At 40.6% G+C, this 20011-nt stretch overlaps 2 protein-coding genes across 4 annotated transcripts in view; one reads left to right on the top strand and one right to left on the bottom strand.

The window, feature by feature from the left end:
* The window catches only part of LOC149231866 (uncharacterized), a 59992-nt gene extending 48040 nt beyond the window's left edge, over positions 1 to 11952 (bottom strand). The window contains exons 1-2 of the mRNA XM_089376891.1: positions 9830 to 11952; positions 9500 to 9669 (exon numbers count right to left, since the gene is read on the bottom strand). Of these exons, the coding sequence (XP_089233017.1) occupies positions 9500 to 9669; positions 9830 to 11636 (1977 nt within the window). The 5' untranslated portion in view covers positions 11637 to 11952. The remainder of the gene's footprint in view (positions 1 to 9499; positions 9670 to 9829) is intronic.
* Positions 1 to 20011, top strand: part of LOC149231865 (putative protein phosphatase 2C 21) — a 342884-nt gene that overhangs the window by 264800 nt on the left and 58073 nt on the right. For all 3 annotated transcript variants that reach the window (XM_089379293.1, XM_089379292.1, XM_089379291.1), the window contains 4 exons: positions 13013 to 13135; positions 13312 to 13435; positions 13650 to 13726; positions 13907 to 13959. In XM_089379293.1, coding sequence (XP_089235419.1) covers positions 13013 to 13135; positions 13312 to 13435; positions 13650 to 13726; positions 13907 to 13959 — 377 coding nt within the window. The remainder of the gene's footprint in view (positions 1 to 13012; positions 13136 to 13311; positions 13436 to 13649; positions 13727 to 13906; positions 13960 to 20011) is intronic.

The following is a 20011-nucleotide window of genomic DNA, read 5'->3' as shown; positions in this document are numbered from 1 at the left end:
CAGCATAGGTACCGGTGTAGAGGATCAGTGTGATGTTGTAGTGATGGAGCATTACTAGAGCACATTCCTTGCGAAGAGGGAGTGTTGATTTGTGGTAGCATCGGATGTGCTCTAGCCATGAAAATTGGGGGAGAGGCTAAAGCACATGAGTTCTCCAAAACCCAGAAATTGTTTGGAGAAATTCTACCTGGATGAGGAGATATTAAAATAATTAATATTTTTAATGGGGTCCTAAGTATAAACTTAGGAACATTAAAATATTAATGTGTATTAACATAATTTTGGGTTAGAAGGTTTCAAGAGATGAAGATCAAGCCAAATCTAATGTTAGCCGTTTATTAGGGACTTAATCTCGGCCGTTGAAGACTCAAAAGGAAACATATAAAAGGAGGCTTGAAGGTTAGTTGGAGATACACCAAAATTTATCAATCAATATGATTTGTTGGAGTGGGGTTTGCTGAGAAAATTGAACCGGTGATCTGTTGTAGCGAGGGGCAGTTCAGTAGAAGGACGAGAATACATAGCAGAGAGGCAGAGATAGTGCCAGAGAGACAGCATAGAGCTTGGGAAGGTTGATGTAGAGGCAGCTGGGACTGACGCAGTGGCTGAGGAGGCCAGCGTGGGTGACGCAGAGGGCCAGAGGGCTGACGCAGAGAGCCAAGAGGCTGACGCAGAGGCATCAGTAGCTGCGTAGAGGCTAGCAGAGCTGACACAGGGCCAAGAGGCAGCATTGGAAATTTTTCGTGGGGCAAATTGGAGTTGAGTGGGTGACGCAATCCCTAGTAGAGTGACACAGAGCAGTGGAGAAGCTTGGAGCAGCTTTCGCTGTCCAGCTAAGGAGCTTCCGTAGTTGCTGTGGGATCGATCATTCGATGACTAATCAGCTGGAATATCTGTCTCCGAGGAGAGGTACTTCTGTTGAGGGCATTCTCTATTGGGTGAGCCATTTCTGTCACCCTAGTTGTGTTCAAAAAATTGCATAATAATAAAACCCTCATATCTGTTGCACCGGTTTTCTCGCATTGGGTTTTTCCAGGGACGATTGTCCAAAAATAACGGTGTCCCTTGTGTGATTGTCTTAGTTATTTCAGTTGCTGATTTGTATATGTGTTAAGGCTGCATTTGTGTTTATTTTCGATATTTATATTTATAAATAACTTGTTATGAAAAGGACAAGTAGGAGAAAATAAACTAGATAATGCAGTAAGGATTTCTGACATGTAAGACTTAGAAATTTCAACATTAATACCCCCTTAAGGTGGGGCAAGTCGTCAACCACCTGGGGTTTGGACAATAATGGGTTCCTCAATGATGAAAGGAGTTAATATGAGGTACCCTAGGAACCAGGTGATTGTTAAATTTCAACATTAATACCCCCCTTAAGGTGGGGCAATTCATCAAGCACCTGGGGTTGGGACACTAATGGGTTCCTCAATGATGAAAGGGGTCAATATGAGGTACCCTAGGAACCAGGTGATTGTTAGTTTTTGGTAGCATCAGAAGTGGTCTAGCTTTGAAAATTGATGGAGAGGCTAAGGCACATGAGTTCTAAAGAACCCAGAAACCGTTTGGTGAAATTCCACCCGGATTGTATTTTATTAAAATAATTAATATTTTTAATGGGGTTCCTAAGTCTAAACTTAGGGAAATTAAAATATTAATGGGTATTAATCAAAATATGGGTGAGAATGATCTAGAAGGCAGATTAAGTCATGTTTTAATCTTAGCCGTTGATTAGAGACTTAATCTCGGCCGTTGAAAACTCAACAGGAAAAGTATAAAATGGAGGCTTGGGGTTCATTTGAAAATACACAGAGAGATTGAGGAAATCGATTTTCTGAGGTGAAAACTTCTCAGGAGGAAAATCGATTGGGGAGATCTTGCAGCAGAGGGGCAGTGAGAATTCGGGAGGACTTTCTAGAGAATACTGACAGAGAGACATAGAGAGTTTGTAGAGAGGCAGCGCAGAAGCTAGGGGAGTTGATGTAGAAAAGTTGTTTGTCACGCAGAATCTAGAACTACCGGAACAGTCGAAACTGCCGAAACATCTGGGAGAGCTGACACAGAAGCAGCGCAGTGGCTGGGAGAGCTGGCGCAAAAAAGCTGCTTGTCACGTAGAATTCATAACTGCCGGAACAACCGAATTTTCGGGAACTATCAGGAGAGCTGATGCAGAGGGCAGAGAAGGTGACGCAGGGTTGATGTAGGGCCAACACATAAATAGTTGGGGTTAGCCAGTCTTGTGCCGGATCAGCCAGAATTCTGCCGGGTGAAGTGACGTAAAACTCACTCAGATTTTCCGACAATATTTTCTTTGTACAAGATTGCTAGATGAGCATTCTAGATTTGTATTCAACTATTTCTCCTGCATAATAATAAACCCTCAGAGTTGTTGCACTGGTTTTCCCGCATTGGGTTTTTCCGGGGACTATTGTGTCCAAAAATAAGTGTCCTATGTATCTTGTTCTTTGCTGTGTTTTCTGTTTCATGAGATCAAATATTTAATTAGTGTAGGCTGCAGAAGTAATTTGCTGCAGTATTTAGAAGAATAACTTGATGAATGTAAATTTAAAAATCAAGTAGGTGAAGTAGATTCAGATTTGCTACAGTAGGGGTTCCTTAGAGTCTATGAATTTTCACATGGTATCAAAGCATTGATTTTGAAACAGGAAGAGAAGATCCAGTACTGAGCAGTGAGGCCGAAAGCTGCACTTGGCAGCAATTCGAATCCCCTTGAAGGGATTGCACAGTCCTTGCTGGGAAGCAAATCCGAGGAAATCTCTCTCTGAGTGAGACGACAGAGAGGTACGATTTCTAGTTCGTGAGTTTGCAGAGGCAGAGGGAGTGACGCAGAGCCTTAGCGCAGTGCTTGAAGGGCGCAGTTTCTGCCGAGGCAGAAATCCGCTAGAAAAGAACAAAGACACGTAGAAGGGGAATTTTCTCCTTAGAGAACTTTCCGCCAGAAAGTTCGAATTTCTCACTTGCTGAGCAGCTGAGCAGTGCTAAGCAGTGACTAGAGGAGTCAGTTCGATAGTTGGGTGAGATGGCATCGCATGGGCTCAGAGATCAGGCAGGTTAGAAGGAGCTTCCAACTATGTCATATGGAAGACTAGAATCTTAGCTGTTCTGGAGGAATATGATCTCGAGGCCTACGTCAAAAGTGTTGTAGTTGTTCCTGTTGACAACGATCAAAAGAAGAAGTACAAAGCCGAGCAGGGGAAGGCAAAGAGGCTCATTCTCGATGGAGTTCGAGATCATGTGGTCTCACACTTGTAGAGCAAGAATACGACCCGAGAGATGTGGGAAACCTTGTCTTCTTTGTATGAAGGCTCTTTCGAACAACGAAAGATGTATTTAGAGTAGAAGCTACAACGGACTTTGATGCAGAAAGGAGAAGGCATGAACCTCTATCTTCAACGTCTTCTGGACATTAGAGACTAGCTTGCTGTAGTGGGGTCCACTCCTCTGCCAACCGCGATGGAGAGGATAGCCTTGAATGATGTCTTGGATGAATGGCAAGTTTTCGTCCAAAGCATATTGGGTAGGGAAAAACTACCTTCATGGGAGGAGATGTGGGCAGCTCTTCAACAGGGGGAGTTAAGAAGGGACCTAGTGAAGGTAAACCTCAATGGCAACAGTAGGAGTGGCACAAAGACGAAGGAGGATGAGGAGAACACAGCTCTGGCATCGAAGGGACAACAAAAGCCTAAGCGGAATAAGGACATTTTGAAGGTGAAATGTTTTAGTTGTGGCGAGTTGGGCTGATATGCATCCTAGTGTCCTTTGAAGAAAAAGGTCAAGGATGAGAAACATGATCCTAAAGTTGCGTCAACAAATATTGACGAGGATGAGTTTGCCATGAGTGCCCACGCATCTCCAGGTGGGAGGTCGGGCAATATTGAGCTGTAGTCGGGAGGACGACATGTGGGCAGGATCCTTGAGTAGTCTACCTCCTGGATCAATTCCTTGCTACGGGAGCCCAAGATTCAGCAGTAGCGATGGACTCACTGTCAGATGATGCAGTGGATTGTTTGGAGGACAGATGCAGTAGCTTGGGACCAGAGACTGATCAATGCAGAGCAAGGTTGACAGCAGTGCAGTTGGCACATAGTAGGAGTCAGCAGCAACGCAGAAGATTCAGAGGGTCAGAATCAACATCAGTCAGATTCCAACATTCATTGTATTATGTTGAACACAGTTAAGTTCAACTAATTTTGGATGCTTTTTAGTTGTTTCTCTCAGCAACTGAGTTGCAGTATGAATGTAGTGTTAGCAGTGACAATGCTAGCAACATAGCAGATGCAACATTTGAGAGGGAGCTATAGTACAAATGTAGTAGTGGCAGTGGCAGTGGCAGTGTCATGGGTAGCAACAACAACATAATGGTGGTGGCCACAACAGTGCGGAAAGGGAGATGCTTTAGAAGCAGAGGAACATGCAGATGGACATTGTTGCTAGAGCACTTTCCTCGCTAAGAGGGAGTGTTAGTTTTTGGTAGCATCGGAAGTGCTCTAGCCTTGAAAAGTGGAGGAGAGGCTAAGACAAATGAGTTCTAAAGAACCCAGAAACATTTCGTGAAATTCTACCCAGATTGTATTTTATTAAAATAATTAATATTTTTAATGGGGTTCCTAAGTCTAAACTTAGGGAAATTAAAATATTAATGGGTATTAATCAAAATATGGGTGAGAATGATCTAGAAGGCGGATCAAGTCATGTTTTAATCTTAGCCATTGATTAGAAACTTAATCTCGGCTGTTGAAGACTCAACAGGAAAATTATGAAATGGAGGCTTGGGGTTCATTTGAAAACACACAGAGAGATTGAGGAAATCGATTTTATGAGGTGAGAAGTTCTCAGGAAGAATATCGATTGGGGAGATCTTGCAACAGAGGAGCAGTGAGAATCCGGGAGAAGGACTTTCAGGAGAATACTGACAGAGAGGTGAGAAAGCTTGCAGAGAGGCAACACAGAAGTTGAGAGAGCTAACATAGAAAAGCTGCTTGTCACACATAATCCAGAATTGCCAGAATAGCTGAAATTGTCGGAACTGTCGGGAACTGTCACGCAGTAGCTGGGAGAGCTGATGCAGAAAAGCTGCATGTCACGCAGTAGCTGGGAGAGTTGATGCAGAAATGCTGCTTGTCACACAGAATCCTGAACTGCCGGAACAGCTGAAATTGCCGGGAGAGCTGATGCAGAGGGCAAAGAAGGTGACGTAGCGCTGACACAGAGCCAATATAGAAATAGTCGGGGTTAGCCAGTCTTGTGCCGAATTAGTCGGAATTCTGCCAGGTGAAGTGAGGTAAAACTCACTCAGATTCTCTGCCAGTATTTTCTCTGTAAAGGATTGCTAGATAAGCATCTTAGATTTGTATTCAGATATTTCTCCTGCATAACAATAAACTCTCAGGGCTGTTGCACCGGTTTTCCTGCCGGGGACTATTGTGTCCAAAAATAAGTCTATCCTATGTATCTTGTTCTTTGCTCTGTTTTCTATTTCATGAGATCAAATATTTAATTAGTGTACGCTGCAGAAGTAATTTGCTTCAGTATTCAGAAGAACAACTTGATGAATGTAAATTTAAAAATCAAGTAGGTGACGTAGATTCAGATTTGCAATAGTAGGGGTTCCTTAGAGTCTAGGAATTTTCACAGTGATAGCCATAATGATAGGGGTAGAGCTCATGTTTGGCTTTTGCCCACGTGCTAAATGTGTTTGTCCTAGCCATGTTTTGCATTTTATGGTACATTTCCTATTGAGAGTGGCCAAATTATGCTTTTTCTTTTTCTTTTAATTGCATCTACCTCCAGGGCATCATTCCAGGCCCGACCCAAGGTGTGGACAAGGGGAAGGGGAGGCTAACTCCTTGTGGGCCCAATGGAAAAATGTGGACCTGGATGGGAAATATGGTGAATGGGGTTATAATGAGTAAGAGGAGTGATGTATATGGTGCCAGGAAGCGAGACCACACAACCAAAATTAGGGTTTCCCATGTAGTGCCACCCCTAAAGCTTGTAGCCAATAAAAGTGATCCCATGGGACTAGGATACAAGGCTAACCATAAAATTGGACAGAGGATACAAGAGTACAAACCAAACCCACTCTTTTCGTCGAATGCCCCCACCAATCTATGCCTAAAAGTGTCCATGAATAAGTAAACAAAAATACCCAACTACACAATGAAAATCCATATCTTTGGGTTTGGAAGGCCCACCTTCAAACATACGATCATAAAAGATGGGCGAGAGACCACATGGTTAGCTTAGGTGGTGGAGATAGTGGCACATCGAGCTATGTGGTGGCTACAAGGGGTTGCTCGTTGAGGACCATGGATTTCTTAGTGTGCTTAGGCAATTTATAGGTGAATTTTAGGGCATTTGAGCATGAATTTTACCACTGTTATGATGATCTAGAGAGAAGTAGTAAATAGTGAGGAAGAATGAGGGCCTAGAGTTCAAACCCTAGGCCCAAGGCCTTGAAGATTGCTTGCCCAAGTTGCCAAAATTTTTCCAATGGACTTGGCACCTGAAAACACCAAACTTGAGCCAATTTTTTCCTGCAAAACCCACCAATATTCAGTCCAAAAATTTTCAGAGATAGATTGAAGGCAAAGTGGGACCAAAAGAGGCTAACACTAGGCCTAATGGGGCTAGCGTTGGGCTAGGAGAGGCCTAGAGGGCCTAGCAGCTAGGGCAAGAGGCTAGAGAGGCTGATGTAGGGGCTAATGGAGGCCAAAAAAGAGGGCAGAAGGGCGGAGGAGGTAGCAAAAGGATGAAAGGAGGAGGTCAAGAGGGAAAAAGGGTTGGAAAACCTACAACAAGCCCTTAGGTAGCCATCTAGGGTCCAGGAGGGGGGCCGAAGCCTTCTAGGCTCATGGCTAGACCAAAATTGGCTTTCAAACCCTGCCACAAGGGCTAAGGAGGAGGTCGAGGTCCTTTAGGGTTTACGGCTAGCCTCTATGAGGCCAAAAATGATGACGCAGGGCGCAGTGGGTCCAAAGGTTGACGCTGGGCCTGAAGGCCCTAAAAAATTTACAAACCCTTGTTTGAAAAAAAATGTTTTGCTTCAGATCTTGAATTTCTATAAAATTTCTTCAATAGTTGGCCCTCCAAAAAAATTGGAGACTAGATCTTACCCTCAAGGGCCTAGATCTAGCTCTAATATAGCTATTTTCCTTTGATCTCACTTGCACAAATGAATTTACAATAGCCCAAAACCCCAATATATACAAAATTTCAAAATAATTCAAAACCTCAAAACCCCAGTTGCAAAACAAAGGTTAGAAAATAAATTATTTACAAAAAAAATCTGTTTTACAAAATATACATGTGTACAATGCTTGAGAAAGTTTTGAGAAATTAAATTTTTGTAAATCCTTGACAATGGCTAAATGTATTTTCAAAAGATAGATGCAAAATCCACAGCCTTAGCGAAGTTAAAAAACCATAAAAATATTTAGAATACAAACATAGTCAGCGTCCGTCCAAAGTTTGTGAACTTGGAATCCAAGCGCTGGGGAACCTGCAAACACTATATCTTTTCTGAAAAATAATTTATTAGAACACAGTGAATCAGATCACCTAAGATAAGCCCACAACTTACCAATAGAATGTTCCTAACACCTACATTGAAATAACGATTAATAACAATTATAAAGCACAATATAGGAATGCCTACACCCAACACATACCACAAATCAAGAGATCAGAGACACCATGAATTGCACCCCAAAGTCTTTATTATGATTATTCGAACGTTCTCAATGGGACAGTAGTTTACAATGTACATCAACTTTTCAGAGTTACATTAGCCAAAATCAGTTGGTTTGAGACACAAATGATCTCTAATTTATAGATAAATCCTCCAAGTGGAAAATAACGACTAGTTGGTTTGATCCCCGTCAAAATAATTTTGGCCATTGCTAAATTTTTGATGATCTTTTAATCTCTACCGTTGATATAATTAAAAATGAGAAATTTTCGAATTTCTCATTAAACCAATTTTTTATTAGCTCAAAAATAAATATTTTGAGCTAATTTCCTCAAAATATTGACTTTGACTTGACCACCAAGGCCCAAGTGTCCAATTTTTCTTGAAATTTCCAATATTCTCTTGGTGGGGGACCTCCAAAAATTAATTTCCTTAAGACCCACGAATTTTTCTTCTTGGAGAATTTAATTTTTCTAGCAATTTAATTTTTTGACTCTAATTAATTGATTTTTTTGGCTTCGAATTAATTTCATTTTTGCCAAAAAAACTAATTAATTGACACTTGAGGGGATTAATTATTTTTCCACCCTTAAATATTTTAGCCATGCTGTCTAAGTATGAGGGACCATGCACTAAAATATTTTTTACATTAGATTTTACAATAAAGTAATTCTTAAAGAGGACATATCCGTTCGTTATAGATCCTCAAATAATTTGTCCAACTCTGCGACACTATATGTTCTAGTAGACCAAGTGACTTGTAATAAAATAATTTAGCCAATTAGGCTAAATTATTTCCAAATCACTTTTACAGGAGACTTGACTAAAACACTAAGACTCATCTAAGACTTTGATGATAAATTCCATCCCAGCTTTGGGGTGAGGCTGGAGGGAAAACTTTGCCTATCAACTGTGTTTAGAAACCAATGTTTTACAACTCGGACTCGGATTCGGACTCGGCCGAGGATCGACTCGGACTCGGATTCGGACTCGGTAATGACTCGGCCGGCTCGATTTCAATGACTCGGTCGTTGTAAAAAATACATTAAATATTTATTTTTTTATAAAAAAACATAATTTTAAATATTTTAAACATAATTTTAAAGATTTTCATTCAAGTTTCCAAACACACAACATTATAATATACATGGAAGACAACATATGATCAAAGTAGGCTCATGAACCAATCCATTATATCAAAATGGTACGGTGGTACCCAATGGCAATAGTAAATACATAGTCAACTGTAGTCTGTCATACATGATCAAAGACTCAAGAGTCAAAACAAAATACAAATAACCAAGGAGGCTAGTAGCTACTGCCAGAGGAGCCAAGATCATCTCGACCAATCTCTGGATCATCATCATCAGAGTCAGACAAGGGGCCCCATGGCTCCTCCTCATCATCATCGTCTCCAACTGCAACTGTAGAAGTGGTGCCAGTACCACTAGGCTGTGCAGCAGATGCAAGCTGAGATAGAGTACAAATGCGGCTGCGCTTCTGTCGTGGCTGAGCAGAGGAAGGCGAAGCACCTACAACTGGAGTCCTACTAGCTGGCTGTGAGACTGAGGCTGGTGGATCGGGATCTGCATTCAACTGAACACGCTGCAGTGGATCTTCAACATCAATTTCATCAAGATCCTCATCAGGATCAAACTCTGGTAGACGACTCTCCACTACCCAATCTGATGTTGGATCAATGTCTTCCAACACAATGGGATCTGAATCAGGTCTTTTGTTCAGCAATTGGTTCCGTCTGAGCCGAAGGTTGTATTGGACAAAAACTAGATCATTCAACCGTTTTTGCTCCAAACTGTTTCTCTTCTTTGAGTGAATCCTCTCAAAGACAGACCAATTGCGCTCACACCCAGATGCACTGCAAGTTTGACTCAAAATACGAATTGCAAACCTTTGCAATTCAGGGCACTGGCCACCAAAGGCCTCCCACCATTGTGCTGCAAAAAACATAGGAGTGTAATGAATTATGAGTTAGATGAAGGCTGAAGCTCAACAAAATCACAAATTATATCTAACTTTCAAATTATAAACGATTTAACAAACTTTAATAAAAAAAGTAAAACCATTAAGAAATTGAAAATTGAAATTTTTGTTTACCTGGCTCATCTGCTTCTCTTGCAATCTTTGCTAGGTTCTTCCCAAAGGTACCTGTTGCATTGCTGAAGGATGTGACCTGCTGATGTATCAGTAGCTGATCAGACTCCGATGGGACCATGCGCTCAATGCAATCAACCAGTCCATCTCTGACCTCCCCCCTCAAAGCTCCTGACTCCTTAGCTTTATAATGATACCGTGGGTTCAAAAAATACCCAGCTGCATGTATAGGGCGATGGAGTTGATTGTTCCATCTTTCATCAATGATTGCCCAAATGGGCCCATACTTTGCCACTCTATCCTTGTATGCTGTCTTTATTTGCTCCTTTGCTTGATCCATAGCCTCATAAATGAAGCCCATAGCCAACCTTTCCCCATCCACCAACCGCAACACCTTAACTAGTGGCTCAGCAACCTTCACAATCTCTGCTGCCTTTCTCCAAAAAGTTTCATCATGGACTTTCCTTTTCAATTCTCTGCCTTCTGGTTTGTTAGACCAACTGCTTTGATTCCAATCATCACTGGAAAACATCTTTTGCAAGTTTCTATGTTGGGAAAGCATAGATTGCAATGTCAAAAAATGTGTAGCAAATCTAGTGATGGCAGGCCTAATAATATCCTTGCCTCCAGTGTGTTTCCTCATGAGACTCAAAACCAGTGTATGATTGTAGATAAATTTTGTTATGCTTTTGGCATTATCTACAGTGTTTCTGACCCAATCTAATTTTCCAATATCCTCAAGCATGAGGTCTATGCAATGTGCAGCGCATGGGGTCCAAAAGATGGTCTTGTGTTTTTCCTCTAACAGTCTACCAGCAAGAACATAGTTAGAGGCATTGTCTGTGATGATTTGAACAACATTAGCCACCCCCACATCCTGAATAACCTCATCCAATAGCTGAAACAACAAGTGGCCATCTTTTACCTTATCAGATGCATCAACTGATTTTAAAAACATGGTTCCCTGTGGGCAGAAGACAAGAAAGTTTATGATGGTACGGTTTCTTTGATCAGTCCATCCATCTGACATGATGGTACACCCTGTTCTTGCCCATGATTCCTTGAAATCTTGCAAATACTCATTAATTGATGTAATTTCTTTCTGCAAACGAAACCCCCTTAGCTCTTGCATAGTAGGGCCTTTGAAGCCTTTTCCAGCAGCATGTATGGCCTCAAACATAGGCTCATAATATGGTGAACGAGCAGCATTAAAGGGGATATCAGCATCATACCACCATCTAGCTATGTAGTCACAAGCAGTCTCCCTCAATTCTTTCTTCCAATGGTCATCTAAAGTGGGCTGAGCAAGACCTTTACTAACTTCAGGACCATGTGCATCTGATGGAGAGGAGCCTGAGTGAGTGAAAAAACTTTTGATAGTCCCATCACCCTTCATTCTACCCTTTCCCTTATCTTGAACAGAAGCAAAAGAGGGAGGAACATAACGGAAAGGGTTTGATGCATCAGTTTGAGGGATAGAGGAAGAACCCTCAAACTCATAGTGGGGGTTGGCCTTGGCAGCCATCATTCTTTGTATCTCCCTCTTCCTCCCAATTTCAGCCTGTATCTCTTTTTGCCTAGTCTTTTCTGCATTAAATTTTTCAAAGCTTTCCAACAAATTCTTTCTAATCTCCCCAATTTCATTAGATTTACATGCAGTAATATTGCCTTTAATCCCTGCCAAGTGTTGTTTCAGCCTATTAATCCCCCCAGGACCTGACTTAATTTTCCTATGGCAAAACTTGCAACACATCTCATCATCAACCATTTCAACATATGCCCAAGCAGGATCTTTTGCTCTAGGTGCCATTTTTTGACTAGGAAAACAATCTGAAAATGAAAAAAAAAATAAAAATTGATTCAATGTTCATTTATTTGACTAAAAACACTCTCTAAGCTATCTTGATATGCACCTAAAATTTACTAAGTAAAAACAGATTTATAGAGGTGGAAAAAAATACCTCCAGGCACAAACTGCCTCCTCAAGCTTGCTCCAAAAATCAGCTCCTCAATGCTGCTCCAAATGGCTGCCCAAGAAGCTCCTCACTCCAGCTACAATGCTCCTCCAAGACTCCTCACTGCTGCTCCAAAACAAGCTCAAGAACTGCTCACTAACTCTCAAAGAAGACTCTCACTCAAATGCATAAGACTGATGTGAGTGAAATGAGAGCATTTGGCTGTCTTAAATAGAGTTTGGGAGGGGAAATGGACCCCAAAAGCATTAAACAAATCACAATAACCCTTTCAGCTCCACAAACCCTAACTCACTTTATTAAAAAACAGCAAAATAATCATTTTTTTTGGGTTAAAACGCTGCCACAGCCGGTTTGTAACGGTACGGCCGAGTCATGACGGGACCCGGCCGGGTTGACCGGGTCAGCTATGACTCGGCCGGGTCATTGGATGACCCGGCCGAGTCATAGCTGACCCGGTCAACCGAGCCGGGTCAAGGGCCGGGTCAATGCGGAGGGGTTTGAAACGGAACGAAACGGCCGTTTCCGTTTCGGTTCGGCCGTTTCGTAAAACTATGTTAGAAACACAGATGAATCAGTGAGATGAAAAACCTTGTAGGATGAAATTTGTAGCCAAAATAATAGGCTGACCTAAGTTGTTACATACATACACGGTCTTACTAGTATCATTTACATTACAATTTTTTTGTAGAATGGGTTTACAATGACTCAAAAACTGATGGCCGATGATCTCGACCTCTGAAAAAAATATGGTACCACTGCTTCCTTGGAACTTCGACAAAATGTGTGCAACATGTCCAATGTCCCTGTGTCATGTGACTTAGCTAATTTTCCATCCAAGTTTAACTTGAATATCAATGCAACTTATCATTGAATCAGTTGTATGAATCTTCAGTTTCTGCTTATCTAGGATGCTTATATTCGTTGTGTCTTGTTTTTCCACTAGATTTGAATATCTCGGCTGTATTCTCCTTGATTAAATTTGCACAGATTCGCAAGAAAGTCGAGTCTGTTTCCTGTATTTCATTTAGGAAAATTCTACTTCATGGGCATCTGCTTTATGCTAATGGGTTTATAAATTGCATGAATAAGATATCACGGAACATTGCACAATTCACTGCATGAGAGTTTGGATTGACTAAATCCAAAACAAATAGTTTCTTGATACTGTCAAGTTGAAACTTATATTGCCTAGCATTGCTTTCATTCACAGGCCCATGAAGATTTTTCAGGACCAACCTCTGGAAGCACAGCATGTGTTTCACTTATACAGAAGAACAAACTTATTGTGGCAAATGCTGGGGATTCCCGTTGTGTCCTTTCAAGAAAGGGTCAGGTAGTTTAAAGCCGTGAATTTCTCCTGTAATGTTCTTTTGCTTTTGAATTTTCTGCTTTAGATTTGTAATATACTCAGACATGCAGTAGTTGATCTGTTAAAATGATAGCAGGATTCTAGTACTTTTCCTTGTTGCCGCATTCTCCTAAGGTACTCTTCTATTCATCCCTATACAGGCTTATAATCTGTCAAGGGATCATAAACCAGAACTTGAAAAGGAAAGGGAGAGAATTATTCAAGCTGGAGGCTTTATTCATGCTGGGCGTGTGAACGGAAGTTTGAATCTGGCAAGGGCTATTGGTATATCTCAGAGGCTCATGTGCACTTTATTGATGCCTTGAAATGTATATGAGAACTACGGCATATCACTAAGATTTAGTTCTATGTTTATTCTTCTTTTGAAATTAGGATTATAGACATGATTTTTTGTTGACATCTTTAGACTCTCCATGTGTTTTAGAAATGCAGAGTTCACTTTAAAACTAACCTTCAATTAATCTCCGATTGGTTCTAGGAGATATGGAGTTGAAGCAGAATAAGTTCCTACCTCCTGAAAAGCAAATCATAACTGCTTGTCCAGACATAAATGTTGTATGTATTCTCAACCATGTAGGGCCAACTTGATTAATTTGAAGTGCCAAAATACCTGCTTTGCTCAATAATTGAGTGTACAAGTTCAGAATCACCTCTGAAGTACATAGTTTCATAAATGATCCGTTTCATAAATGAGCTTAGAACTTCTTTCATTTTCTCCTCTGTATATTTATGCAGGTGGAACTTTGTGAAGATGATGAGTTTCTTGTCCTGGCATGCGACGGGGTGTGGTATGGCATTGACTTCTGCACCGTTATTTATTTTAAATAGCAGTAATTAAATTGCAAATGAAGAGGCAACTGCTGTTATCAGATACATGTATTCTACTAAGTTTTACAAGTTTACAGTATTCAAAACAGGATTACTGTTGAATTCTGTAGCTGCGGAAGGTCTTTTAGCTTGGTGTCTTCTCTGGAAGACCTCAGCTTGTGTCTTTTAGGGGCTTGCCTGAGATATGCAAGCTATTTATGGCTTCTTTCTTATTTTTAGGAAAAGGGGTCTAAGTTTAATAAAGGGCAAGTTACTTTATTTTAGTAACTTCGATGATATAATCTCAGCCGTCGATATAGGCCTAATGAAGTTATCATTGAGTCTAAGGAAGTGGTTAAGACACAAAATCATTGTTGAGCACTTGAGTGAGTGATTTGCCAAGTAAAAGGCTTGATTTGGTTGAGGAGATTCAGAGAGATTGGCGAGGAGAATTCGGGATATAGCATATAGTTAGGGTTTGAGGTCAGATCCCTTTCGACTTTCAAACTTCCCAAAACAACAAAGACAAAACAAATAACCTACTTGCTGATATAGCCCCTTCACAACCAGCCTTTTCAGTCCTTATTTGTCACTTGTTACCTGGCTGTCCTTTGCCTCCTTCACGTAGAGAAATATCTCCTTTCATCTCTCTGTACAATCAACTACTTGCAGTGGTCAAATCCTTCAGACCTCTTGCATATATCAGCTCCAAAACAACAGCTACTCACAGTCAACTTGTCCCTACAAATTCACTACATACTCAGCCTTTGACCTTGCTGTTCAAGGCTCCTTTCATGAACAGACTTCAAGATATACCTCAGCAAGTCTTCTTCTTCAGGATAGTAAACCTTTCATGCCTCAGTGGACACACCACAGGCCTGAGGCACCTTCACATGTTCTGGCCACCAACCTGAGACTTCTTAGCCATTGCTCCTAGGGTTCTGAGCCTCTTTGCCCTCCTTCTTCTAGCCTTGTGGCCTACATCAGAAACCCTCATTGCCTACGACCTAGTTACAAGACACTTCTCTGCCTACGACCTATTTCTGGTGACCTTCTTAAGGGCTTGGTTGGCCACCTTTACCCCTCGGTCCTGCTTGTTCATCAGCCTGAGGCCTCACAGCCTCTTTCTATTCTACCTGTGGCCCTCTTATCTGCATGGCCTCCTTTTTGTTCATAACATGGAGGGCTAACAACTATTTCTCTGGCTGTGACATTTCCGAGGTCTCCTGCCACCTTCTAGGGCTTTGGCCCCTCATTTTCTAGAGCAGAACAAAGACTGTATGCAGACCTGAGGCCTTTCGGCCTCCTCCTAGGGCACAAGCAGAACCTCGACCCTCTTTAAGCAAGACAAAAACATGTGGGCAAAGTAGGATTGTAAACTCGGTAGCGTCCCTTCTTTTACACCACAAACCATACCCTGCACATCTGACAGTAGGTAGCTCAACCTACTTTTCTAGGGTAGAATCCTTCTTCCAAAACCAAAAAAATAGACCATACAATCATCTTTCTCCTAGCCGCAAATTCTCCTTGAGGATCTCAGCTCCTCTTGGGCTACATCTTCCACAAGAATGAGATTTTTATGTGTGAGACCTCTCCATTGGTCTCCTCTATTTATACTTGGTCCTTTAGGAAACCCTAGATCCCTTAGGGTGTTAGCCTCTCAACCCATTAATGATAATTTTAAATAAACAATTAGTTAACTTGGGTCCCAAACCCACGACTTTGTGTCAAAATCCCAACCACTTGGGTAACTTGCCCAACCAACTCACTTTTGGTGGGTTTCCTTCTCTCGGAAATACCTTATGAGCTACCCAAATTCCAACATTCCATCTTAGTGAGAAAGGTATTTCTTTCACACTTTGAAATCTCTAGCTCCATGACTTTCCTTGCATACCCATGACTGTCCACACATAAGTAATGACTTTCCTTGCATGGTCATAATTGTCATGACATGTGCTATGTCTTCTTTAGTACTTGGCCAAGCTTTATCTTGCATGGTGCATGACTGTCCTCACATGCAACATGGCTCTTCCTTGCATTGCCATGAATGTTCTTGCATGGTTCGTGATTGTCCTTGCATGGGTTGAAAACTCCACTCTCTTGCTTGAACCTAAAGATTCAAACTTCCATTGACAGTTGAGATTCCTTTGTGGTCTCCCGCCGACGCTAGACACTCCTTCTAAGCCTACACAACCTCCACTAGATCGCTCTACTTGCCTGTGCACACTTTGATCCACGTGCTCTTCAGAGTAGCTCTGATACGATTTTGAATTTTCCTTATACCCCAAATCTGGTCTATGTTTATACTAGATCATAAACACATTGAAGATACTCAACTACAAGTACTTTACACAACATAACTCTATAGTAGTGATATCAATAAAGTACACAAATTTATATGGCCCAAATCGCTACTTTTATTAGTCCATTAAGAAAAGAATTATTAGGGCTCTCATATTAGGGATCATGGCCCTTCATAAAACGTTGATACAAGACTAGTATACAATTAGGGCTTGAGGTTAGATCCATTTTGACTTTGAAATTACCCAAAACAACAATGACAAAACAAATAACTTACTTTCTGATGTAGGCCCTTCACAGCCAACCCTTTCAGTCCTTATTTGTCACTTGCTACCTTTTTGTCCCTTGCCTCCTTCACACAAAGAAATAACTCCTTTAATCTCTCTATACAATCATCTACTTGCAGTGGTCAAGTCCTTTAGACTTGTTGCATATATCAACTCCAAAATAACAACTACTCACTGTCAACTTATCCCTAAAAATTCACTGCATAATTAGCCTTTGACCTTGTTGTTCAAGGCTCCTTTCGTGAACAGACTTCAAGATATACCTCAACAACTCTTCTTCTTTAGAATAATAGCCCTTTCATGCCTCAGTGGACATACCACATGCCTAAGGCACCTTCACATGTTCTCGCCACCAACTTGAGACTTCTTAGCCACTACTCCTAGGGTTTTGAGTCTCTTGGCCCTCCTTCTAGACTCGCGGACTACCTTAGAGACTCTCACTGCCTTCGGCCTAGTTACAAGATTCTTCTCTACCTGCGGCCTACTTTTGGTGACCTTCTTAAGGGCTTAGCTGGCCACCTTTACCCCTAGGTCCTGCCTGTTCATCAGCCTGAGGCCTCACGACCTCATTCTATTCTACCTGTAGCCCTCTTATATGCCTGCAATCTCCTTTTTGTTCATAACACGAAGGGATAATAGCCCTATTTCTCTGCCTGTCACAGATTTGAGGCCTCCTGCCTCCTTCTACGACTTCATGTTAATTTTTAGGGCTAGATTGTTCTCTATTGTAGATAATTGCAATTTTAAATTTTTTCATCATTTACACATTACATTCACTCCATAACATCATAACATCAATAGCAATTATGTAGAGACTCGAGAGAGCAACAAAATCAACGATGCAGCAAAACAGTAAGGAACAACCGAAGAAAAACATACACAATAGTGACACCAGGATTTAGGTTAGAGACTAGGGAAAAACCCCACAAGGGGGAAAACCCAACTAGAATCTTCTTCTATTAGATGTTCATCAAATGTTTAGCTAAGATACAAAGTACAACATCTTTCAACATTCAATACATTGGGCCTCTTAGGCCAAATCAGTCAGCAGACAAGTATTGGGAGGTAGATCTCCAAGCAACATCTTTCTCTGTCAGGTCACTGTCATAGAGACAAGCCATACATCACAGATACATTGCTATACATCAGTGTCACTATCATATCAAGGTCACTATCACACAAATTTACTGTCACTGTTATGTCGAAGTCACTGTCATATCTAGTCATACATTATTGCACTACCATACCATGCCATTCATTATACATCGAGTCATTCATCACGGTCACTGCAGCAAGGGTACTATCAAAGTCATTGTTATCACTATCACATAGATTACTATCTCACTATCACATCGATCATTGTTTCAATGTTATATAGGTCACTATCTCACTGCCACGTAGGTCACTATCTTATTGTCTCATATGTCTCTCTCTCACTATCTCATAGGTCACTGTTCTTACTTCAAGGTCATTTTATTATCACAACCATACGAGATTTTGAGATACAATTGCAATCCACAGAGACAATGCGAGCTCTAGAAATATACGAGCCACAAAATAATGAGAGCCATAGAGTGATCCATAGAGAAACACGAGCAATAGTGTAGTGTGATCCACAGAGAAGAGAATCGAATCACAAAGAATCCTACAAATATATATATACCATAGATAGAAAGTGATCCATAGAAAGAAAGTGAGGCACAAAACTATGAACTTTAGATATCCCATGCAAGCCACAGAGGTTAGATACGTGTCACAAGGAATAGCGAGCCACAGGAAATGAGCATACGAGTCACTATTGTAGAATGCAAGCCACATAAATACCATGCAAGCCACTAAGATGTGCCATAGAAACAATGCGTGCCATTAAGCGAACTGTTGGAAAATCAAGAATCTTGTATATTATGTTTTGACTTTCCTTACTTGATAATTACTTGTCATGTTAGTGCGAAATTTTCCTTAAATTGCAACGACTGGGATATATTCTTCTAACTGATTAATTATGAAGTTTATTTGCTACAACAAACTCTAATAAATCACACTACAATTTTCACAAATAAAAATGTTGCGGAAATTAATATATTGGAATTGAGAAATATAGAGCGCACACACAAAAATTTGACACCTTTATTTTTGGACAAATGTCCTCGGAAAACCCGAAGTGGGAATATCGGTGCAGCAGATGAGGGTTTTATAATTATGAAGTAGTGAATAATCTAAGTACAATTGAATGACAAGGGACATGCATTCAAAGAAGAAAAGGAGCTACAAGATGTTTGGCTTTATTCTTTACCCCATTATGAACATGACCCTCATGGAATTATTGGTATTCATTATAAAACAATAAGCTATGTGAAAATATTCATTCATCAGGATCCTCTTTTTGATTAAGTTTTCATATCCATTGATGAATTCCAGCATGCTTATGAAAGAGGAAAACTCTTAGATGTTGAAGCAAGAGCAAAATTGCAAGAATTAAGGGAAAATCTTTTTGAGGGATTCTTAAGGGATAAAAGTCTCCATGTCAAAGTCTCCATAGAAGAACTAAAAAATCTTGAGTTCTTTCAATTTGGTTGTAAGCAGATTTATTTACGTCCTTACTCTTTTTCTCAAGAAGAGCAAGGAATTCAAACTGAAAAAATAGCAGATGTCTCTATTACAAGTGAAGATGCAGTCACAAGGAAATAGACAGAGAAAGATCAACAAAGAACAAAAGATATCACAAACGCAAAGATTCAAGAGAAAAAACAGAAGACCCAAAAACAATAAAATCAGCAGATAAGCAAACAAAACATGATCATGAGATCATTGTTATCAGTTCTCCCGAAGACACCGAGTAGAAACAGTTAGAGAATATCACAAGTCAAGAAATGGAGATTGATGTAGAAAAAGACAAACAAATATTTGATGATATTTCTTTTGAGAAGGATAAAGAAGCACTGGAACAACAAACAAAGATTGATAAATCTTCAATTATTCAGACATCTCCCAAGACTTCTATGAAACCTATTTCGACCAATCTTCCTTGGGATTCTTTTTTGTTTAAGCCTGTATCCGAGTTAGAAACAGTTTCTGATATTGTTCCTTCTCTTACTGAATATTTCTTTAATTCCCAATCCAAATTAGTGGTTAGAAAAATCAGTGTTGCGATCATCTCGATAACATCTTGATTTTATCTCGAAATCACGATTTTTTGGCCTAGCCGATGTCTGCCAAATTTTACAAATATTTTGATGGTATCTTAATTTTGTCGATGTTTGCCGATTTTTACCAATATTTTCCCGATTTTCCTGATTTTTTGGTTTTTCAGACCCTTGCTGATTTGATCCCGATGCCGATGTTTGCAACATTGAGAAAAACCAAGAAAAGAAAGTTTGATTCCTTAAAAGTTATTACTGAATACAGTTGGCAAGCCCAGGGTGATGTTAAAGAGAAGGCCAAAGAA

Source organism: Pinus tabuliformis, chromosome J (genome assembly GCF_031772625.1).
Source record: "Pinus tabuliformis cultivar Carrire ecotype Pingquan chromosome J, CPIR1, whole genome shotgun sequence".
NCBI lineage: Eukaryota > Viridiplantae > Streptophyta > Pinopsida > Pinales > Pinaceae > Pinus > Pinus tabuliformis.
Note: the sequence above shows the minus strand (reverse complement) of the source record. Positions and strands in the feature narration are given on the sequence as shown.